At 38.6% G+C, this 25,371-nt stretch overlaps 1 protein-coding gene across 1 annotated transcript in view; it reads left to right on the plus strand.

Annotated features, from left to right (window-relative positions):
• The window catches only part of LOC105853537, a 102,839-nt gene that overhangs the window by 7,364 nt on the left and 70,104 nt on the right, over nucleotides 1–25,371 (plus strand). Inside the window, exons 4-5 of the mRNA XM_012724020.1 lie at nucleotides 4,618–4,706; nucleotides 8,428–8,587. Coding sequence (XP_012579474.1) covers nucleotides 4,618–4,706; nucleotides 8,428–8,587 — 249 coding nt within the window. The remainder of the gene's footprint in view (nucleotides 1–4,617; nucleotides 4,707–8,427; nucleotides 8,588–25,371) is intronic.

The raw sequence follows: 25,371 nt of genomic DNA on the forward strand, positions 1-25,371 counted from the left end.
ATTTATTTATGCATACAGAACTGGGGCATAGGCCAGAGGTACAGGGGCGTTGAGAGGCTTCACCATCGACAGAGAGGGTAGCAGAACAGGCAGATTAACAGAGTACACCGTTGAGAGGAGCAGGTGGGTGGGTCAGGAGTGGTCTGCCTGTGCTCCGAGACTGGGGATCGAACTCCCACTGAAGCAGCTGCACTAGCTTGCAGTGTTGAGTCCTAACCCATTGCACTGCCAGGGAGGGCCCAAAAGTTATACTGTTTTAAGAGTTTCAGGTCTTAAATTTATATATATACATAATCCATTTTGAGTTAATTTGTATGTACAGTGTAAGATAAGGGTCCAGTTTCCTTCTTTTGCATGTTTTCATTCAATTTTCCAGATACTATTGGTTGTAGATATTGTCCTTCTCCTATTGTATATTCTTGGCATTGTTATTGAAGATTATTTCACTGTATATGTATGGACTTATTTCAGACCCATTAACCTAGTTGTCTATTATTATGCCAGTACCATGCTGTTGTAATTACTGTAACTTTGAAATATAGTTTTAAATTAGAAAGTCTAATACCTTCAACAAAGTTATTTTTCCTCAAGATTGTTTTGGCTATTCAGGATTCTTTGTGATCCATATGAATTTTAGAATTGTTTTTCTGTTTCTGTAAAGAGTGCCATTGAGATTTCAGTAGGGATTGCCTTGAGTTTTTGGATTGTTTTGAGTAGTATGGACATTTTAATAATAGGTCTTAATAATAGGTCTTCCAGCCCATGCACAGGAGATGTCTTTCTGATCATTAACTTCTCTCTATCTACAGTTTTTTAAATATTAGTTTTATTGAGGTGTAATTTTCTTTTTTTTGTTATATATAAAAATACATCATTGTGGCCCTCCCTGGTGGCGCAGTCGGTTAAAGCACAGCACAAAGAAGCTTAAGCCACTTCCCCATGAGTTTGATTCCCCGATTCCCTGCCTGCCCCGGAGGAGGTCCACATGGCGCGGCAGACCTCTCCTGACCCTCTCACTGCTCCCCTCAGCAGTGTACTTCTTCGATCTGCCTGTTCTGTACCCCACTCTGTCTCTGGTGAATCCTCTCACCTTCCGCATCTCTGGCCTGTACCCCAGTTCTGTACAAATAAATAAATCTTAAAAAAAAAAATACATCATTGTTAATTTTAAAACAATGTTTACTTCCTCCCCTCAGCTGTAGACTCCATAGAATTTCCTCCCCCAGTTCACCTGTGCACCATAACCGCAATCTCCTGTGCTCCTTCCGACATGTATCTTTAACTTTTTCTTCGGTGTTTTGTGGTTTTCAGTATACAGATCTTTTGCCTTCTTAATTTTATTTCTAAGTATTTTATTCATTTGATGCTACTGAAAATGGGATGTATTCCATTATGTCATTGATCTTGGCGATTATTTCATGGCTATAACACCAAAAGGTCAGACGACAAAAGTAAGAATACACAAGTGGCACTACATTAAGCTAAAATGCTTCCCCACTTCAAAGGAAACAATCAACAAAATGAAAATGACATCTATAAAATAGGAGATAATATTTACAATGATTAATTGATAACACATTAATATCCAAACTATATAAAAAACTGCTACAACTCAATATCAGAAAAAAAAGTAACCTGATTTTAAAAAGGACCTGAGCAGCTATTTCTTCAGAAAATATACAATATACAAATGCCCAGCAGATATATGAAAAATCGGTTTAAAGTCACTAATCATTAGGGAACTGAAAACTAAAGTCATAATAAGGGGTAATCTCATACCCCTTATTGCTGTTGCTAAAAAAAAAAATTAAACAAAAAATTTTGGCAAGTAGGTGGAGAAATCAGAACCCTCATACATTGTTGGTAGGAATTAAGATTTTGTAAAGCATATGGGAAATAGTATGGTGGTTTCTTAAAAAAATTAACATGGACAGTATTGTATGATCTAACAATCCTTCTTCAGTCCAAAAGAATTGGAATCAGGATTTCAAAGGGACATCCGCATTCTGAATTTCACTGTAACGTTATCTGCAGTAGCCACGATGTGAATACAGCCTATGTGTCCATTTACAGATGAATGGGTAAAGCTATAGTATATCTCTACATTGGGCTATTACTCAATCTTTACAATGAGTGAGATTCTGATACAAGTGACAGTATGAGTAAACCTTGAGGATATAATGTTAAGTGGAATAAATTAGTTACAGAATGACAAGTACTATATTTCTACTTACATGAGGTATCTAAAAATAGTAACTCATAAAAAAAAGGGAGTAGGATGATAGTTACCAAGGCCTGGTTTGGGGGAAGTAGGGAGTTATTCTTAATGGCCACAGAGTTTCTAAATGAGGTGACAGAAAAGATTTGGAACAATAGTGGTGATGGTTGACAATGTAATTAAGTGGACACTGAATTGTCCACTCAAAAATGGCTAAAAGGAACCCTCTCTGGTGGCTCAGTGGGTTAAAGCATAGCCACTGCAGTGCAAGTTTGATTCCCAGCAGGAGAAGAGACCCATCTGGCATGGCAGACCTGTGCTGACCCGCCCGCTGCTCCCCTCAGCAGTGTATTTCAGTTGATCTGCCTGTTCTGCTCCCTGCTCTGCCTCTGGTGAAGCCTTTCACTGCAAAACCTTCATCCCCCGCACATCTGACCTATACCCCAGTTCCTGTATGTGTACATAAATAAATCTTTAAAAAAATGGCTAAGAGGGCATAAAATTTTAAAAGATGGTCATAACAGTAGAAGTTAAATAAGAGTCAGATTTCTGGGTAGTACGGTGATTCTGTAGCTTTTTGAGTAACTGCAAGACTTTGCCACAGCAGCTGTACCACTCTACATACCCATCAGCAATACCCAAGGGTTGTAATCTCTCATTTCTTCACTAACATTTGTTATCTTATTTTCCCTCTATTATTTTTTTTAAAGATATATTTATTTACGCATACAAAAGCTGAGGTACAAGCCAGAAATACGGTGAGAAGAGTCACCAGAAACAGAATAGGAAGCCCAGTAGGCGGAGTAACTGAAATACACTGCTGAGGGGAGCAGTGGGCAAGACATGAGAGGTCTGCTGGCCATGTGGGTCAGCTCCCTGGCCAGCGATCAAACTTGTGCTGCAGTGGCTGCAGGTGGCTTCATAGTGCTACATCTTGAACCGTTGCACCACCAAGGAACCCCACTATTCCCTGCTCCTCCCTTATTATAGCAATGCTATCATTGTAAAGTGATATCTCACTGTGGTTTTGCTTTGTAATTCTAAAGTGTCTAAGGATATTTAGAGTCTTTTCATGTATTTATTGGTCATTCATTTATCTTCCTTGTAGAACTTTTTGGTTGACCTGTTTTTCCTTTCATGACTGATTTAAAGGAGTTCTTTATATATTCTGGCTATGAGATCTTTTTTTAAAGATTTATATATTTGTGCATACAGAACTGGGGTACAGGCCAGAGGTGCAGGGGTGGTGAGAGGATTCACCAGAGACAGAGTGGTGAGCAGAACAGGCCAACTGACTAAGTACACTTCTGAGAGGAGCAGCAGGTGGGTCAGGAGAGGTCTGCCACACCATGTGGTCACCTCTGGGGCAGGCAGGAATCGAACTCATGCAGGCGGAAGTGGCTTTAGCTTCTTAGTGCTGTGCTTTAACCTGCCGCACCACCAGGGAGGGCCCAGATCTCTTTTTTTAAAATTTTTAAAAATTTTAAAACAATGTTTACTTCCCCTCTGCCCCACCTGACTAATAGGTCTTTTCTTAGATATGATTTGCAAATATTTTTCTCTTTCTATAGGTAGTCGTTTCATTTTCTCAATAATGTCCTCCCATACAAAAGGTTAGATGAAGTCCAATTTTTTTTTCATTTTGCTTCTTATTCTTTTGGTGTTGTAGCTATGAATCCATTTCTAGATCCAAGGTCATGAAGGTTTGACCCTTTATTTTCTAGTTCAATAGTTTTTAGGTCTTATATTTAGTTTATTGATCCATTTTGAGTTCATCTTCATATATGGAATGAGGTAGGGGTCAGACACATATCTTTGTTTTTAGACTTTTTAAAAATGCAAACATTTTAAAGATTTAGTAGTCACATCACAGCTTCTTCACAAAGATAACAACCAAATGCAATATTAATGTATTTTAAAGCTTGATACGTTGGAAAAGGAAATAAAAAAGGCATGTTTAAACTTACCCACACTATTATCTTCCAATGAAAGATGCTTGGATGTCCACAGATTCTTTTCCTTCTAGTTTTTACCTCTTCCTGACTGTTTTTGCTGGTAGACTAGGTTTCAAAGGACTGTTTACTAACTTTTTCAGTGGTGAGGAGCATAATATCATGAATGCTGGAGAAGATATTCTCTTTCTTGTATCATTGTCTCCTTTCCTTCCGTAGAGAGGGTTTATTCTCTTAGGATCATACCAAATTCTCATGAATCCAGATTTGGAAGGTTACAAACACCTAGCATATAAAAAATGGCTAACCTTTGGAGAACACATAAAAAAATCTATTTTTGTTTTGGTTGTCAGAAACATTGACAGGATTGAACTAATTGCATATCATCATATCATTTTCTTTTAGTCCTTTTTTAGGCTATTATTTATTTATTTTCTTTCTTTAAAGATTCAACTCTGTCTAAAGAAGAATAGGTCATTTCACCGTTTGCCAAATGAAGCACAGCTCCAACTTTGCCAGACCGCAATCTATCAAGAGTAAGTCACATGAAATTATTCCATTTGGGGCTTGGCAGTCCCCTAAAAAAGATAGTGGCAGATGGTGAATAGAGTTACATAAAACCTCAAAGACAAAAGATATGTTACAAATTGAATAGTGACCAAAATAACTAATATTTAGGTTTTGTGCATTAAATTCTGTAATACAATGGTGAGGTTTTAAATCATCCTGAAGGAAATTAGAATTGGAAATAAGATGAAGATGAAAGCTTCTTAATAACCAAGATACCAAAACCATAAAAAAAAGTGGTTTACTGTAACAGTCCACTTTATCATCTAGAGAAGGAAAAACATGCAAAATGTATTAGGTAAAGTACCCTAAAGTTTTCTATAAATGTGAAATTGGCATTTGCAATTTGGTTTTGTCCAAAATTTATTGAACAAATTCTACATTTTAATAGTTCCCTGTAATGTAAGCTTTACCAACTCAATGTAGTATAGAAACAAAATAACAAGCTACCTTTGGCAGCCCCCATTTTTGTTAGGGTATGTATACTTGATTTAGATTTGACAGATACAGCCTCAGGACATTTAATTTGAAATTACTTTCTTTGGAGGAAAAGGAAGAACATGGGTCATCCATTTTGCTTGTGTAAGTGTTGGCAAAGACCACATGAATCTTTGTTCAAATGTAGCCCCAATTTCCTGTCTGTGATGGAAATAGTGTGGTTCTGGAATCTACCCAACTCTTTCACCAGAATTGCTCCTTGACATTGGCCTACAAACTATTTCACTAACCTTTCCAGAAATTCTATAAGCTACTTAATGTTTGCAGTAAACCCTTTCTTTCTTAAGCCAAAATGGATCCTATTGTCTGCAATCCAGAACCCTATTAAAGACAAGATTTATTGGACATGTGATTCTTTCTTGGAAAAATTTTTAAAATGTAGCATTAATATGAGGTCTTATTTTTATCATGGACATTTAGAAATTTGTAAATTATGTGTGTTACAATCACTAAACACCAGTTACTCAGTAAAGATTGACATTAGTATTTGTTCAAGTTTACCCTTTTAAATGGATATTAAAAACTAAAAATGAATCATAAGTAATTGATACCTATAAGTATCTATAAGTAATTAATACCATTCATAGTTTCATACTGAACTCTTCTTTGAGTTCAGTAGACATATATGGCCATATGTATATTTACGTAGACATTTAAAGTTGCAAATGTGAAGATTTTAAATCTTTCTCTTTTTATTTATTTATTTTTTTTCACAAGGTTAGGGAGTTAAGAATTTATTCATTTTTTGCTTATCATTTTCTCTTCAGTTTCCATTATAGCATCTGACAGATAAATATTTGCCAGTCAATATTTGCTCAGATGAGTTGATGAGAAAAGAATGGATGGCTGTGTTAGGCATGGGTTAGTGTGGAGTGAATCTCAGGAAACTCCTTGATATGGGACATAAACTAAGGCTGAAGCTGACCAGGTCATTATAAAGTAGAAAGGAACATTTTCTCTCTCTTTTTATTCTTAATAAAAATGCTCTGATTTGTTAGTTGGAGAAATTGTATCTTTTGACTTAAAACAAGAAAAAATGCTTAAGGAAGTCAATGATTCTAATCAAATTGTAAATATTCACATATGCTTCAAGTGCTCCAAAAGTATTAAATTAAATGTTTAAGCACCAGAAATCTATTTAATATTGGCATTCCTTCACATTACTCAAGTAGGCTATTGAAGAAACATTCTGGAGTCACAGTATAATAGAAATATAGAGTACAGACCCATGTGAATATTTTATGGCTTATTGTATGGATGGTATTCTTAAATTTTAATGTTGCAGAAGAAATGGGTAGTCCTAGAATTTTTGTGTCAGTGAGATAGAGAGGAGACTGGTGATCCAATTAGTATAATGGGCTTCTGGCAGCCAAATGATACACTTCAAAGCCTGGCTGACAGTAACTGGCCCTCATCCACACTTTTTCATAATCTAAAAGGAAGAAAACAGGATGTGGAATCCTCTTGTTGATTTCATCTGAGTCTTGAATACCAGACATTTCCCACTTTACTGTCTGTCATTCATATATTAGTTCTTCCTTCCCCCTGTAAATTCTCATTCTGCATACTTTCTCATCCTTCATTTTCCATCACATACTTATTATTATTGACCTGCTCATGATTCTACAGTGGTAGAGCTGACTATGGACTGTTCTCTTATTCTTAGTTCACAGAAAGTTATATTTCTCTTGTGAGTTTTTCTGTGATGTGGCAATTACTTCAGCAATTCTTTAACCTCTTCAAGGCTCAGAGTCCATGCAGTAGCTTTAAAATTGATATCTAAGGGCCCTCCCTGGTGGCGCAGTGGGTTAAAGCACAGCACTAAAGCTAAAGCCACTTCAGCCCTGTTTGTAGTATAGAGATTGTAGCTGCCACTCTGTCGGGGTAGAAAGAATTCTGGGTAGTATAATAACTAGCTGAAAATTTTTAATTATCCAGATGTTCCAGTATTTCATAGAACATGTTCTGTTCCAGTCTTTACAAGATCAATTCATGTTAGAAAAATAAACGTGCTTGCTCGTACTCTCAAATGCAGTGTTTTTCTAGAATTCCTTTTCAATATACAGAGTTCTGGGCTCCACCTCAGCCCTACTAAATCAGAATTTCCAAGCTATAAAGGAATCTCGCATCTCTTTTCAAATGTCCTGGAGGATATTTTATATTTACCAGAGATTACTCTATAAGTTAGTGGTGGGCAAACAACCATCTTCCAGCTGAATAATTGTAAATATGGGAAAGTAGTAGACCTATGAAACTTAATGGATTTAGTAGTGTAAGAAATCTTGTTAGAGGAATGCAACTCAACACCAAATTTAGGTATTTCAGAAAGTAAAAATCTTGCCTTACATCATGAACTCAGTAGTAGTGGGCTAGTAATGCCTCTATGATGTAAAAAAGAAGGGCTTACCTAGGAGTTAATTTTTACAAAAATAATATAATAGTTTATTTTTATATCATTTTGTGCCTTTTCTAAGGAGTTAATTTTATTTTTAAAACTTATTTATTTTTATTGTTTTTAATGAAGTAACACTGCATGTTTTATGGGAAGAGAATCATTTTTCTTAAAATGTATGTTAACCACAGCATACCTACCACCACAGCCTCCACACACAACCTCCACTCTCATCCATTGGTTCCTCTGCCCTTTGCTCTACTCTTCTTCCCATCCACACTCCAGTAACAACAGTTCTTCAGTAAGATTTGATTGCTTTGTTACTGGTTTGCTTTTGTCTGTTCCTTTGTTTGGTTTCTCTATCTTCCACATGGGAGTGAAATCATGTTATTTTCTTTCTCTTTATTTTGCTTACTTTAATCTCTCCATTTCTGTGCATCTTAGTGTGAATGGCAAGAGCCCATTTTTTTTTATAGCTGTGTAGTGAGGAATTAATTTTGGACAGAGACCTTCTGTTCTGCAGCAGTGCAACACCTTTTGCTTATTCATAAATCCACTCAATGTACGTTAATTGAATGCCTTCTTCTGAGCCAAATGTCATTTTATGCTCTGATGCTACATGAGTAGACAAATTGGCTAGACGCTCTGCCTTCAAGGTCTATACTAGAAAAGGATGATGTTTGCTTCTTAACTAATAGTAAAATCCTTTAGGGGTGAAGATGACAGGGTCATGTTTACCATTAATGACTTTAAACTTGCCATTTTGCAAAAGTAATGTTTTTGGTATTCTTTCACCCCAGATTTGAAGCTGAAACTATGGTTCTAAGACAAGGACATGTACCACTTGAATGCTACTTAATTCTTGCTGGACATTTAAAGGTCATGTCAAGTGATACAAACACAAGCAAAAATACCAACTCTGAAATTTTAAGTGAGTTTGAAGAAGGTGACTTCATAGGGGTAAATATTGTCTAAATTTCTTATTTTCTCATCATCTTTTTTATTTAAAATTTTTACAATGATGTGTCATTTCATTAAAATAACTAACATACTGTGATGGAGTATTCTCCTTAGCAATAGTATTTCAGTAATTTTAATTAGTAAAAAATACATCTTTTTAGCAGTAAACCAACTTTAGCAGGAGCCAACTTGGAGCCTAATGTACAGGTTGTCACCAAACAGACCATACAATGAGATTCACAAATAGTTACAGTATGAAAGATTGACTACTTAATTAAATGGTTATATACTGTGTAACTTAAGAGGTAGGGCAATATTTGAAAGTAAGAAGATGAACCAAAATAAGTCATTGATTCAAGAAACTTGTTTTGATTATGCAAAGAAAGTCTGTGCTTACAAAAGATATGATGCAAAAAGGGTAAGATTTAAAACAAGAAGGCAACTTGTGTGTAGTCATAAAACTTGCTCTATTTCTCTTTTTTGTCAAGGGCAGATTAGATCCGGATGTTCTTGAATACAAAGTCTCTAAGTCTATGAAGGTCTTGGGAGAGGACAGCAGCTGCTGGGGTTGATTTTTGGAAATGTCATTTGAGCAACAATGCTTAAGCGCCTGGACTTAATGAGGCAGAAGATCTCATTGAGGGTTTTTCAGTTGTAGGGAGATGGATCAGATTGGATGGGTGACTGGCATGGTGATGGACTATATTAGCAGAGAATGGAGAAAACAGAGTTGGCGGACAATTGAAAGATCAATGAGCAGATCCTTCCTGGGCCAAGGCCCTGGCAGGGGAGATAGCAAATAGAAAATAGTCTCAAAATACTTTATTGGTAACAAATTCAATGAGAAGAGCAAAGAGAAAGAACAGATGTATTTCTAACAATGTTCAATAAAAGTTAAGACACTTTTATACAGCACTCACATTGTTATGATTTAACTTAATTACATAACTAACTCTTTGATTGGTCAAAATTCTTTTGATATCTTGAGCATTGGTCAAGAAGTTGGGAAGGCTGTGGCTGTCTAAATATTCTAGTGGTGGAGGGACTTTACTCTTTGGACTGTATGATTTTACAGTGACATAGGACCTGGGGCATTTAGTATTAGATGGAGTCTCAAAGTCTCAGATAAATAAACCCTTTCCTTTTACACTTTAGTGTGTGGAGAACCAGGGCAGTTAATGAAATTACTCATGTTCACACAGCTAGTTGGGGCAGACGTGGGGGGAGAATCCTGCATTTCATGCTCTGCCAGTCCTCTGTGCTATCACAACTGTGTCCAGAGCAAAGAGAGCCACTGGTTTTTTAACTAAAGGGAGGAAACTTGGAGATCATCTGGACTGGTGCTTCTCTGCCAACATCACTATTAGTGAGAGCTCCCTAGAGAAACACAATCAGTAGGATCTATCTGGCTATATGTAGAGATAGCTACCTAGAGGAGATTTAGACAGCAGTTGGCTCACACTATTACGGAGGCTGAAAAGTTCCACAAGTGGCCCTCTATAAGCTGGTGAACCAAGAAAGCACAATGTGATTCAGTATTAAGTCCCAGACCCTGAGTGATAATTGAGAGGCGGATGGTGTAAGGCTTGGTCCAAATCCAATGTCCTGAGAACTAAAAGTGCTGATGTCAAGGAAGGGAGAAGATATGGTTCCAAAATCAAGCAAAGAGAGATTTCAAAATCATACCACTCTCCCTCTTCTGAGATAATCAGTCCTTGATTTTTTGTTGCTACATCTTTTTCAATGCTATTTTCCTTAAAAAGTGCTACGCTTTTGGCCCTCCCTGGTGGCGCAGCGGGTTAAAGCACTGCACTGAGAATCTAAAGCCGCTTCTGCATGAGTTCGATTCCCGCCTGCCCCGGAGGTGACCACAAGGCGTGGCAGACCTCTCCTGACCCGCCCGCTGCTCCCCTCAGCAGTGTACTTCGTCAATCTGCCTGTTCTGTACCCCACTCTGTCTGTGATGAATCCTCTCTCCCTCCACATCTTTGGCCTGTACCCCAGTTCTGTATGAATAAATAAATAAATAAATAAATCTTTAAAAAAAAAAAAAAAGTGTTACGCTTTCGCATAGGGTGACATTAACATTGTCCCCCGTCCCTGCCTTGCTAAGCATAGTGATCCAGGTCAGTGTCTCTACTGCCAGGCTTATTTTCTTCAGAACAAAACCTCTTTCCTGATAATAATAAAGTGCTGGCTGGGACTAGGACACAGCATTTTGCGTGTTTGTAGATCGTGCTGCTCTTTTAAGCATGTGAAGTTTTCCCAACTAAAGGCTCATCCAGCCTGGATGTTTTTATACAGTAGTTTGTACAGATCAATCCTGCTAGGCCTGATAGCACATGTGAACGTAAAGCTCAGATTTACTTTTAAAAAAGATTTTGCCTGAAATGATGCATATTTATAATTCTACAGGTTCTCAGAGTTTGATTACAAAAATCATGTCACATCTGAAATAGTTCTACAAGAGTGGCATTTGTTTTTATTTTTTTTCAGGAAATCTGCCTTTTAACTAAAGTCACTCGGCCTACTTCGATTTTATGTAAAACAGATGTAAAACTTCTGGTAATAAGTGATGAAGTAAGTGATCATATTCATGAAATGATTACTATTTTAAGGAAATCTTATGGAAAGCCTAAATAAATGTTAACACAAAAGGGAAAAAAGTTACCCAAATATAAGAAAGTAAAGAAAGAAAACAGTATTTTCATTGATAGCTGACTACTGAACTGAGACACCAAGTGAGGGAGGAGGAGATATCAGGAGGGCGGGAGGCAAAGTGGACTGTGATGGTAGAGTATGGGGGCGTTGGTTGTTGGGTGCACTAGGGTGGTAGTTCCTGATGGGGGTACCCTAATATTACCTCAGTTAGAAATAAATTAATTTAAAAACTAATTACATTGAGGATGATACTAATGAAAATTACCTGTTACAACTTAAATAATGTTAGTCTTAATGCTTTTGGTAATATATCTGCAGCTGTCATTAGATAATATACCCTCACAGCTGAGGGGGAGGCAAATTTTTCCTTCTGCCCTTTCAGGGTTCTTCAACTGGATCTGAAGCTAAACTGACGTAAGATAGATAAACAGTTGAAACACTAAATTTACATAAGTTTTATACGACATGGGAGCCCACAAAAGTAGCAAAACTGAAATATTTTTATAGTAGGTTGGCAAAAGAGAGGCAACTGTGCAAAAGTAAAATGCATGGGAGACAGAAGGAGGTAAAATTATTTTGATGTGATCTGTTTGTACAGAATTCTAGAGAAGAATGTTTCCTTTCTCCTGGTACAGGGATGGCATCTTTCACATGGGAGTTTTTTTTTTTTTTCCTTTTAAGATTTATTTATTTATGCATACAGAACTGGGGTACAGGCCAGAGGTGCAGGGGCAATGAGAAGCTTCACCAAAGTCAGAGTGGGGAGCAGAACAGAAAGATAGACGAAGTACACTGCTGAGGGGGGCAGCGGGGAGGTCAGGAGAGGTCTGCTGCTCCATGTGGGTCACGTCCGGGGCTGGGATCGAACTCATGCTGAAGTGGCTTTAGCTTCTTACTGCTGTGCTTTAAACCACTGCACCACCAGGAAGGGCCCCACACGGGAGTTTTTAATCTCCTGTTTCAGGAACAAAAAAGATTAAAATGCCCTTTTTGCAGCTGCTGTTTTTTTTTAAGTGCATTTTGCTGAAAATAATCCTTATGCCAGAGTAGCATTTATCAGAGTGGTATATTCTGCTGTTCTCACAGACCAGAAAGATTTTTTCAAGGATAAAATTAGATCACCCACATAAATCTATTATATTGGTGTTCAGTAAATGGAAGTCATTTTTGTTGTTACTAATTATAATAAAAACAAATAATGATGTACCATTGGCGACAGACACATTCCCTTCAAATTATCTTTGAAAATCCAAAATAGGGCCTTCCCTGGTGACGCAGTAGGTTAAAGCACAGCACTAAGAAGCTAAAGCCACTTCAGTATGAGTTTGATCCCCGCCCTGAAGGTGACCTACATAGTGCAACAGACCTCTCCTGGCCCACGCACTGTTCCCCTCAGCAGTGTACTTTGTCAGTCAGCCTGCTCTGCAGGTGAATCCTCTTACCACCCCTGCACCTCTGGCCTGTACATTAGTTCTGTATGCGAGACATGTAGCCTGTAAACTCTGTGTTTTGGGGGATCTAACAGCAGCTGCTCTAAAGTTTCGTTTTGTTTTTTACTACTCAAGACAAATGGCTTCCCAAAGCTCTTTAGGCCATGTGTACCTACTCTGCCTTATAAATCTTGATGTGCCAGGTACTGGAATGATTGCTTAGTCGATCCCTTGGGGAGCCTGAAGTGAAAGCATTGATTAGGTTCTTTTGGGCTGAGAGCCCTATTCAGCTGTTTCCCTGGCAGGAAAGTGATTTTTTTTTTCACTAGGGAAACTAGTGGCAGAATAATCTTGACTAGAGATATTAATTATCATTAACATGGTCTTCATGCTGACCTTCTCTACTCACAAATACTGTGGCTAGACCATGGTGGGAGCATATGAATGTACTGGAATCTGTATTTGTTGAGAATTTTAAAGTGGATATGTTTGTCAATATTTATCTCATAAGTTCATGTGATTTTTCTGTGTAATTGCTAGAATAAACCATCCTGTGATATGCTCCTTAAATGCAGAGTAGAATGCACTGTTGCCTGATTTGAGAATGTCACAGGAAATTTCTTGAACATTTTCATATTGATGAATATCAATGTAATAGATGCATGCTGGGTAGTTCTTGACTGAGCCAGTGCTATAGGGACTTGGTAGACTGCAACGATTATGGTCGTAGAAAGTGCCAAGGACTCAAATGTCTTCTGAAAAAAGCATCAGAAATAATATGATATGCAGGATGTGGTTTTCTTTTTAAATATTATATTTGATTTATTATTTATGGACTAAAAAAGAAAGGTGAGCTCCATTAACCCAGTGACCTTTATTTTTTTCCAAGCAGGATAATTGCATTCTAATGGAAATATAGGAACACTCGGTATTGTAAATACAACTCCCTGAACAAGTGGGAGAGCAGACAGTGGTTCCAGCACACATTTACAAGCTACTCAGATTCTTTACCCAAACAGAAAAATGCTGCCAATGTGTTAGCCTGGGGAAAATCTGTCATTGGTGTTAATTCTACATTTCTTTAGCACATCGGCTTCTTCTTTTTTTTTTTTTTTTCAATGTGTTGGCTGGGGGTGGCTGTCAGTGGTTCTCAAGTCCCTTCATACTCTCCATCTGGTCTTTACCTACCAGAGGCAAAAGTACTATGTTTTTCCCCAAACTGAATGAATTATAAAATGTAAAATAAGATCATTCATATATCAGATTATGCTTTCTGTTTTGTTGGTGCTTCTGTGTCATTTATTTCATGAGATTATGTTGACGACCTAGTAGTAGTTATTGTTTTATTGCTCTTATTTGGTGCACACAAATGGAAAAGAGGTGGTCAGCAATACCTCCTATTCCTCCACTTCCTTTGCTTTTATTTTTTAAGATTTTAAAAATGTATTTATGCATACAGAACTGGGGTACAGGCCAGAGGTGTGGGGGCAGTGAGAGGCTTCACCTGAGACAGAGTGGGGAGCAGAACAGGCAGATCGACGAAGTACACTGCTGAGGGGAGCAGCGGGTGGGTCAGAAGAGGTCTGCCATGCCATGTGGTCACCTCTGGGGCATGCAGGAATTGAACTCATGCTGAAGTGGCTTTAGCTTCTTAGTGCTGTGCTTTAACTTGCTGTACCACCAGGGAGGTCTCTCCATCACTTTTTAAAGGTTTAACTGATCTTGGAATTCCCTGAATGTGGAAACTGGTGTACTTTGTCAGACTGTCATGATGATGCCTCTGACCTCAGTGTTAGGAAATGCTTCCTTTAGGCACCTGGTTGGCTGTTAACTCTGTCATGTTGCTTATTCCTTAAAAGCATGTACTGTGAACTCGGGCAACCAGAGTTCAAATTTCAGAGATGTCACAGTGGGCCCTGGGCCACATGTTTAGCTTTCAGGGCCTCAGTTTCCCAGCAGTGTAAATAGTAACAACATAGATCAGTTTTTAGAGGTGTTGTGACCACTGGGTCAGTTTACACATAAAAAATACTTGGAACAGTGGCTGGCATTGATTGATATATGTGCCTCTTGCAACTGAGCATTTTCCTTCTTTGTTTTGGCCACATCTGCCCAAATGTAGCGCAAGAGTATCTTGGATGTAATTACATGAAATGGTGGCTGGTCTGGCTCTTTTCCGGTCTGTATTCTTTCCTCTCTCTGACTGTCTCTGCTGTCTACTTTTACCATGGTATTATGTGCATAAAAAAAAAAAATCTGTCCCTCCCTGGCGCAGCCGATTAAAGCGCTGCAGTAAGAGGCTTAAGCCACTTCCGCATGAGTTCGATCCCCACCTGCCCCGGAGGAGATCCACATGGCGTGGCAGACCTCTCCTGACCCTCCTGCTGCTCCCCTCAGCAGTGTACTTTGTCGATCTGCCTGTTCTGCTCCCCACCCTGTTCCTGGTGAATCCTCTCACCCTCCTTATCTCTGGCCTGTACCCCAGGTCTGTATAAATAAATAAATCTTTAAAAAAAAAAATCTACATACTTGGGATTGAGGTTAGATATAAGTAAATTAAATACTTAACTTGAAAATCCCATTTCCTGCACCAAGCCTTATATGTTGCTTCATGTCAGAGTGACTTCACTGTCCTCTGACTTCAGAGCCTGTTGGTTTTGCATATTACAACCCCATGCTTTCCTAGCTCATTAGCGCAGGAAGTGGAAAAAAAGGCCATCGCAGAATGGAAACCTAATGGGAGACAATGAGAGGAACTGGTACAACTGACTCAATATCAAACACTGCCTTTTACTGAGCCCCCTTTGAAAGGAACAACTGCCATTGTGCTAAGTATTTTACTTGCAGTATCTCATTCAATTCTCACAATAACTCTACTAGCAACTCTCCTTGTTCCTTTTACAGAGGTTAGGGAGAGCAGTTAAGATGTGTCCAAGGGCTCAAAACTAATAGTCATTAGAACCGGGGTTCACACCCAGCATTCTTGACTCTGAAACCCTTTGGGTAACCATGATGGTCTCTATTTCTCTCTCTTGGGTTGTTCACAGGCAGTGATACATCAAAAGGGACAGTTTGTGTATAACCAAAAGATTGCACTGGCCAGCTTGCAGGAATCTTCCTGATGGCCAGGATAATAAAAATGTTCTTTATTTATTTGTTAGAGGATTTACTCTTGATGTATCATGACCATCCTGTATTCTCTGTCCTTGACTTCTGGTTGAATCATGAGTAGAGGTTTTTACCTGCTGTTGTGTGAACTTCAAATTCTCCATACTCATAGGGGACTTTGAGTACTGAGAAGTGAACAGTTGACACCCTATTTCATCTCGCACTTGACAGCCAAGTTGGTGTCCTTAGCAATGAGCGAAACCTGAGCAGTGCAGGTTCATCTCAGGACATCTGTAAGCCTCAGAAGTCAGGGCCAGGCATGCACACTAGGAGGCTATTCCTGCCAGGGGCTCTGTTTTACCCAGGCAGTTCTGTGGTCTCAGCACTGTTTGGGGGAAAAAAACAAATACTGTGGCAGAAACTGTAGCCCCAGAAAACTTGGTGTCCACCTTTTGTAGTCTGAACACAGGTAGCACCTAAAATCAAATGTGTGGTTGCCAGAAGTGACTTGGGTGGTGGTCTAAGCTGCTGAGGATATTACAGTTTTATAATTTTCATTTACTAATTTTGTTTGTTGTTCAAAAACTCGATATAGCAGGACAATTTCAGGTCTTATGGGATCTGGAGTCCAAGGAAAGAATGTTCTAATTGTTGAGAGTAACTGTACATCTGAGAATGGTAATTAAGCCTCTTTAGCACAGTGCTGATAATTGTTCATTGGAGGTTCAGATTTTACCAAAACTTGTCCCCCCAAAGTTTAAGAAATGGAGTGATTTTTTTTGGCAGAAAAAATCCAGTGTTTGGGCCCTCCCTGGTGGCGCAGCGGGTTAAAGCACTGCACTGAGAAGCTAAAGACACTTCCGCATGAGTTCGATTCCCGCCTGCCCCGGAGGTGACCACATGGCGTGGCAGACCTCTCCTGACCTGCCCGCTGCTCCCCTCAGCAGTGTACTTCGTCAATCTGCCTGTTCTGTTCCCCACCCTGTCTCTGGTGAAGCCTCTCACCACCCCTGAGCCTCTGGCCTTACCCCAGTTCTGTATGTACAAATAAAAAAAAAAAATCTTTAAAAATAAAAAAAAAAATCCAGTGTTTTACCCAGTTATTCACAGAGTTCCAGTCTTGCTTTATTTTATTTTATTTTATTTATTCTTTAATGTATGCTTTACATCCTTAATTTTGTACATCTTTCCATCTCAGTTGTAATCCCCATTATTATTATTTTTTAAGATTTATTTATTTATGAGTACAAGAGCTCAGAGGTGTGGGGAGTGAGAGGATTCACCAGAGACAGAGTGGGAGGCAGAACAGCCAGGTCTTCTGAAATACACTGCTGAAGGGAGCAGCGGGAGAAAAAAGTGAGGTCGGCTGTACCATGTGGGTCACCTCCTTGACCAGGGATCGAACCCATGCTGCAGTGGCTATAGATAGCTTCATAGTGCTTCAGCTTAAACTATTGTGCCACCAGGGATACCCTCTTGCTTTATTTTAAACTTGATCAATGGAGAGACTCATTTAATATGAGCAATTTATATTGGGAGCCTGACAGCACCGTGTGGTGGTAAACAGAGTTTGGAGAGAATGCAAAGCCCTAATTTGGCTCTGCTACTCCTTGCTGTCTGACTTTGGTAAAAGACCTAACTTCTGTTAGGCTCAGTGGTACATTTTTACATGGGGAATGATGATATCTGTCCTGCAGAGTGGATGCCAAATTAATTCAAGAAAGCAATGTATAATGGTTATGAGCCTGACTATGTATTAGGCGCTGTTCTAGGCTTTACGGGGACAGTAGTGAACTTGAGCTTTCCTTGAGGGGACTCAAAGTGGAGGACCAAGCTCACAAGTGATTCCAATAAAGTAAGATGCAGAGTAAGTGGATGAGGACTATGAGGGGCCTCAGATGCTAAAGGGGGAAATAAGTAATATTGCTTAGAGTGGTAGTTCTCTGCTATGATTATTAAAGTCCCTGGAGGATTAAGAAAGAAAAGCAATAAACTGCTCACACCTTGGATTGAACTGAATCAGGATTTATAGGGTGTAGCGTGAGGGCCAGTTATTTATAAGCCCCCCGCTGTGATTGAACTGTGGAGCCAGCTGGTGTGTGTGAACACGCATGGTTTTGAAATATATTTCAAAGAAATGGCTTGTGTGAGTATATTGGTGCCGGTCGTCAGTAAATGACAAGGGTGGCTGTCAGGAGTAGACACTTGAGTTCTTAGAATCATTTACTTCTAGGGTCAGAGGGTCTTAATGAAAGATGAATTTTGAGAATGTTAATAGAACAACCATGTAAATTGCAAGAGGAGGTTTTGGCATCTGGGTCTCGTTTCACCCCATTTTTATTTGCCTTCAGTACAGGGAGTGGCTGGTTCCTCACTAAATTTTTAAAATTTTTTAAAGGTGGTAACATATCTATAATGTAAAATTTACCATTGAAGCTATTTTCAATTCTACAGCTCAGTGGTATTGCAAACAGCTACATTGGTATGTGGTTACCACCAGCATCCATTTCTACAGTGTTCATCACCCCCAAAATGAGCTGTCAAACACCCCCCAGCCTCTGGTAACCTCTATTCTTTCCATCTCTGAATTTGAGTATTCCAGGTATCCCCTGTAAGTGAAATAATATGACATTTGTCTCTTTGTATCTGGCTTTGTATCATGGGTCATAATATACTCACTAGACTAGTATAAGTCTTTTTCTTGGACTTAAACTCTGATCATTTAACAGCAGGGGAATAACTTTGATATTAGAAAGTTTGTAATATTTTAACACAGTATAATATGCCTGAGCTGTGTGTAGGGTGTGCAAAAGCCTTCATTAGTGTGTCTCCATGAGAAAGGTAGAGGCATCCTAAATGATTTATTTCTGTTTCTCAGTCTCTGTCCCCTCTAATAACATAAGCACAACACAAAGAGTTTAACTACCTTTTCATGGGTTGTCCACATATTTTTTCTTGAAACTTACCCCTGTCAACTTGTGTACCTGAATCACATAATAGACAAATTTAGTGAACTTTCAGATGTCTCCTTTCTTTTAACTTTTAATAAATATAAATAAGAAATGATTTTAAACTAATCTCAATTTATCTTTATATGAAAGCAGGGACAACTTGCAACTTATGATCAAAGAACATTTTATCATAAGAAATAGTCCGATTACATGTCTGATCTATTTTCATAGTTCTCTCTGTCCTCCAAAAGTTTTTATGAGTAGCTGCTTAAAAGAATGGGAGCCACTTGGCATAATAGTCATATAAAAAGCCCCCATGTCTCTCCAGCATCTTAATCTTTTGGAGAGAACTTGAAATCTTTCCTTTTTTCCCACATGTCCCTTCTTTTTGCACACTTTTCAGACAGGATTTCTTGATTTCCTAGTACAGATCAGGTTCCTAATGCAGATCAGACACTACATTAGTGTCCAAACAAATAAAATAAGTATGTCTATTCTTAAATAGTCAAATGAATTTAATATTGGTTATGGTTTTATAAAGTTGATTTCCTTCACATAATCATCTAGTACTAAATTCACAGAATATGAAGTGAATCATGTGTTCTTAAATATCTCTTTTTACTGTAATTTGAGGGGTAGGACCACTTAAAAGGGACTAGGCCTCCAGCTTCCAAGCTGTCTCTGAAGGGGAGTAAAATTCCTGTCATCTGAATACAATGTTAGGTTTACAGTTCCAGACGTTTATTGGCTTGTACCTTGTGTCAAGGGACAACAGGAGAGGTCAGATGATTTACTTTTACAAGAGAATAGTGTAAAGCTGACTGTTGATTTATTAATTTTGATGGAGAATATTCCCCTTTCAGTCATGAAGATAATTCATTTTTAGCAAGTAATGAATCCTTCCCATATCAGGGTGATGGAGAGGCTGAGTTCACAGTCAGAGGGAAGCCAAGTGAAGACAAAATTGTGTAATTATGTAATTGTTCTCGAGGGATCATTTATTCAGGCCATGGGAATATCTGGCATCAATCCAAGCCCAGTAGCTGAGAGCACCTTAGAGCAAACTAATCGGATCTCCCAGATTCTGTGTCTCATTGACGGGTACTTACTGCTAGGTCCTTCCTTTCTAAGTCTCTATTTCCTATGTTTCTAGGCTAATTACAGATCTGAGTGACACATTCTCTCATCATCCATGGTATTATCATCAAGATTGAGTTACAGTCAGGATATATTCTTAACCTAGCAATTCTGTCTCTGTACAGTGATTTTGCTTCTTTCTGGTCTCATCTGCAGTAGCGTATAATGACTGGCCTTCGAGTTCCCGGCTCTTGCTGTGCCTTTGCCAATCAGTGTGTTCTTTTTGACTTCACCTCCCTATTACTGAATTCAAATATGTGCCACATTCCTTGAGAAATAGAGGTATTCGGCCCTCTTGGGTGGCACAACAGGTTAAGTGCAGCACAATGAAGCTACCACAGCCACTGCAGCATGAGTTGATCCCTGGCCAGGGAGCTGAGCCACATGGCGCGGCAGACCTCTCCTGTCTCATTCGCTGCTCTCCTCAGCAGTGTACTTCATCAGTCTGCTTGTTCTGCTCCTCACTCTGTCTCTGTTGAATCCTCTCACCTCCGCCCCTGCATTTCTGGCCTGTACCCCAGTTCTGTATGGGTAAATAAACAAATCTTTAAAACAAAAAAAGAAATAGAGCTATTATCCTTAGGTAAGAAGTGAGTTTTTCTTTGGTTAGGGCACTTCCTTTTTTCTTTCATTTAATCCATTTTTATTGTATTTATCTATCCTCTAGGTGTAAGAGAAGTGCTGTGAAATGGATTCAGACCAAAGCTTCCAGAGAAAGAAGCTGGTTCTTTTTTTAAAAAAAAAAATAATATAATAGTTTATTTTTACATCATTTTGTACATTTTTTTTCATCTCAATTGTAATCCCCGTGGGTTTCCCATCACCAAGTCACCCTGTGCCATCACCATAGTCCAGTGCACTTCCCTCCCCCCACAGTTTTTGATCCCATTCCCCATTCCACCCTCACAAAATGTCTCTGGTATATGACTGTTCATTATTATTATTTTCTCGCCTTGTCCATTATACTCCTGCTATGAGCGAAACCATCCGGTATTTTTCTTCCTCTTTCTGGCTTATCTCACTAAGCATGATCTTTCCAGCTCCATCCAAGTTGCTGCAAAAGACATGTGTTTCTCTTTTTTGGTTGCTGAGTAATATTCCATTGTGTATATGTACCACATCTTTTTAATCTAGTCATCTATACTTTTGGGCATTTGGGTTGCTTCCATGTTTTTCCAATTGTAAAAAAAACAGCAATAAAAATGGGGTGCAGGTATCTTTTTGAATCAGTGTTTTATGTCTTTTGGGTAGATACCTAGGAATGGGATTGCTGGGTCATAGGGATTCTCCATATTAAGCAGTTTGAGGAACCTCCAGTTTTCCATAGTGGAAGAAGCTGATTCTTAAGAAATTCTGATTCTTAATCATGCCTTAGATGCCATGGGTTTATTCTGAGTTGATATCACTAATATCCAGTTCATGCATTTATCACTTTCTCAGGGATTCTGTTTTGCTCTGTTACTGGGTCAGGTTCCCTGGTTCTGGATGCCAGTCTCCTTTTCTTCCCTGTAGACCCACTCTAGGTAGCCGACTTCCGTTTTGGGGTCTTTTTGATTTATAACTATCTTAAGTTTATGTGCCTTTTTTATGAGAGTCTTTGAAATGTGATAAAGTAGGCAACCACCTGCTTTATCTGTACTAAGTCTGGGTCTTTGCCCAGGTGACTGGTCTGTTTTTTCAAAGTAATACCTACTTACACTTCATATTTTTACATTTTCAATAATTTCATACTTTCTCTCATAGTTGTGTAGAATTTAATTTCTTTTGTTCATGGACTTTCAACAGTGACTTCAGATCCCTGACCTCATCATCCACATGATATCATCTGTTGGTAAATGCGAACTATAGTTTCACACTTCACTTACCTTCCCTGGAATTGAGTGTGTCGATATCACCTTGGTCACCACTTTCGATATTGCTTATTTCAGGGAACCTAATGTGCTGGCGAATGGCATTTTCACTTACCATTTTAAGACTTTTGGGTGTGATGTGTTTTTAAAAACACTATCTAGCATATCAATAATGGACAAGAGGTGACGCCATTTGAACACACAGAGCTGGAAGATTAAGGTCCCTGGGAATTCAGAAGAGCAAATTATAGAGTACATTTTATATTTTGGAGAGAGAGGAGATAGTATAATGAATTTTTAAGTTAGCAATTTGTTTAGTCTCCTGAGGCCTTGGCAGCTTGATGAGGTTATGGGGGATAAAAAAAAACAAAACAAACAAAAAAACACCTGCAGAGAGGAATTTCTCAGTCAGAACCAACATTTAAAATAGTGGTGTGTTAATACTTAAAAAGAAGTTCTGCATGCATTTTTTATAACTTCAACCTTTTGCAGCTGGATCTAACAACCAGTGCTTCAAGAGGTTGAGCCAGCTTGCCATTTTCCAGGCTCTACTTTCCATTATTTATGTCTTTTCCAATAGAGCCCATTGCACAGTCTTAAATTAAAGACTTAGCTTTGCTAAAAGTACCTGAATGGAGGCATGTCGCAAATACCATTGAGCCTTCATTTAAAAAAAACAAAAAACAAAAAACTTTGCAGTTCTTTAGGAATAGTCAGTGTTTTAAAATCAAGTACATTTTCAAGAATTCTGAATTCATTGGGACTCATGAGAAAATTGAACCCTTATGTGATCAGTAGTTGATTAAATGCTCAAAGCGGACCATATTCATCTCATTGTCAAGTGGAGATGATGTGTCATGAATAAGTACAACTCAAAGATTAATTGAAGGTTCCATGAAATTTTGTCATTTTAGCACAAAGTAATTTGAGTTTGAAAAAAGAAATCAAGTTTTTTGGCAGTTCTGTAGCAATAGACTAAAGAAGTTATGACCTAAATTCAAATATAGTTCTGTAGACCATAGCTTTTTAATTTGTTTTCCGATTGAGGTAAAACTATTTCACAGTACTGTGTGGTTCCGTGACAGGACCACACCTCCTCAGATGCATGTCCTGCCACTCCCCCCTCGCCCACTGCTCCCACACTCCTCCACCATAGACCGTTACTTCCCTTCCCCAGTGTATTACCCTCCCACCCCTTCTTATCACCTCAATTCCAGTCAGTTATCTCTGTTTGGTTATTTGATTTTATCAGACTGTTTGTTTTTTCTATATTCCACATATAAGTGAAACCATTCTGTGTTTGTCTTTTTCTTCCTGAGTTATTTCACTTAGCATTATCCCTTCCACTCTCACACATCTTGCCACAAATGGCAAAAATCTCCTCTTTTTTAGAATTTAATTATAAATAATAGCATTTTGCTAATTCAGCCTTCTATCCTTGAGCACTTAGGTTGTTTCCATAACTTGGCTGCAAATAGTGCTATAATGAACATAGGCATGCATATTCCCCTTCAAATTAGTGTTTTTGCATTCTTCAGGTAGATACCTAGAAGTTGAACTGCTAGGTAGTATTTTGAGATACCTCCATACTGTTTTCCATAGAGGCTGGACCCGTCTACATTCCTAGTAGTGTCAGAAGCTTCTTTTCTCCACATCTTCACCAGCACTTATTGTCTCTGGTCTCTTTGACAATGGGCTTTTCTCACCAGGAGAGGTGGTTGGTGAGAGATGGTCGCTCATGGTGGTTTTGATATGCATTCCCTGCTGATAAATGGTGGTGATGGTTTTTTCATGTGCCTTTTGGCTATTTATATGTCTTTTTTTTTTAAGGCTTATTTTTGCATATAAGAGTCAGAGGTGTAGAGGGGTGTTGTGTGTGAGAGGATTCACTAGAGACAGAGTGGGGAGCAGATCTACTGAAATACACTGCTGAGGGGAGCAGGAGAGGTCTCCTGCACCATGTGGGTCAGCTCTCTGAGCAGGGGTTGAACTTGTGCTGCATTGGCTGCCAGATAGCTTCATAGTGCTGAGATTTAACCCTTTTGTGCCACCAGAGAGGCCCTAACTTTGTTGGTGAAGTTAAACCATAGTTTTCTAAGGGATCCAAAACATGGAAATACAGGATATATAATAGGATATGTAGTATACCTCCAGGAGGAAGGATATTGCGGACATTTACTCTTGGAAAGGCTGACTGTCTCTCTGTGGTACCTCATTTGATAGTGCGTGTGAGCCCTGCACAGTTCCCGCCAAGTATTGAGTTGCCCAACTCATGGTAAATCTTGGCCACCATCTTACTCCTTCCCTAAAATGTTCCATCCTCAAGTTGATGTCTGCGTGTGTTTGGAGACGTAACCACTCAAATTCTGTTCTTGCCTCCTTGTCAAGCTACTTCTGCCACCCTGTTAATGTCTCTGGGCACACTGTGGCCCTTTGAGAGATGAGTCAGATTTCTTCTCCCGTGTCCTTCAGTTTCATGGTTGAGCCTTCTGTCCATCATGAATCAAAACTAGAATCTTGGACGTCCTATCTTTTCCATCTCCTGTCTCCCTCTTCTGGGTACTCCTGCTAACCCAGGCAAGATTGCTGTTTCTTCAGTCAAAAAATGATCCCCTTTGACTTTCAACCTAGCTGACTGATTTCTGCAAGGATCATGAGGGCACGTGTTCTGCAAAGCACAATCTAGTTTGAGCACAGGATGCAGCTTTACTGGAAAAAGAGGGAGTGTAAGGAAGCACAAAAGTTACTAGTCCGTGCAATAGTGAGTTTACAGATAAGCTTAAATGACAGACAGGATTCATCAAGGAACATTAATACCTTTTGATTTATCTTTGACATTCTCTGCTGTGATAAGTATTAGAACTTTTTAATCACTCATTATTTTAGATTATAATTAAACACTGTAAAATAGATATAAACACTTCAGGGACTTAGAAGTGGAACTTTCAATATTTTTACCCTCAAGAAATAACCCCTGAAATAGTATTGATCATATGTATAACTCATTTTTGTGCTTATACTTTCCCTCTCTGTGTTTCTCTCCACATACACATACAGTTTTGCTGTATGTTGTGTAATATATCTTCCTTTATTCCTCTTACTACACTATGATATATAGAAATCAGGTTTAAAAAATCTGATTTTTTAACAGGTATATTGTATAGCCGCACTTTAACCTTATTAACTGGCCATTCATTCATGGTTCTTTGAATTATGAAATATTTTATTTAGAATGAAAGCAATATATCACAAGATTGTCTGTCATAAATAATAACTGAAGAGCTATCAACTGGCCAATTGTCACAACACATTTTTCAGGAGACTCAAATCTGCATACTTCCTGTTCTGATGATTCTAGTCAGTGTTCACCACAGGAAAGGATCCTTGAGAAGGATCTTGTTTTTGCTTATTCCATCTAAGTAAATAATTTGTGTGTTTTAATTTTGGACTCATTGTCATTAGTGTTCAAGTATAGTTGAGAGCATAAGTTCATTTCAAAAGCATATTTGGAATTTTGTAATTTACAGAATTGGAACGATTCTGTAGTGTGTAATAATAACTAATGTCTTTGATCACTGTCCCTGGAAGCAGGAAAATGATTTTTCCTTGTTGTACAATGGCACCAGAACTGCGAGGAATTCCTTTTC

Source organism: Condylura cristata, unplaced genomic scaffold (assembly GCF_000260355.1).
Source record: "Condylura cristata isolate star-nosed mole 26May11 unplaced genomic scaffold, ConCri1.0 scaffold00012, whole genome shotgun sequence".
In the NCBI taxonomy this organism is placed as follows: domain Eukaryota; kingdom Metazoa; phylum Chordata; class Mammalia; order Eulipotyphla; family Talpidae; genus Condylura; species Condylura cristata.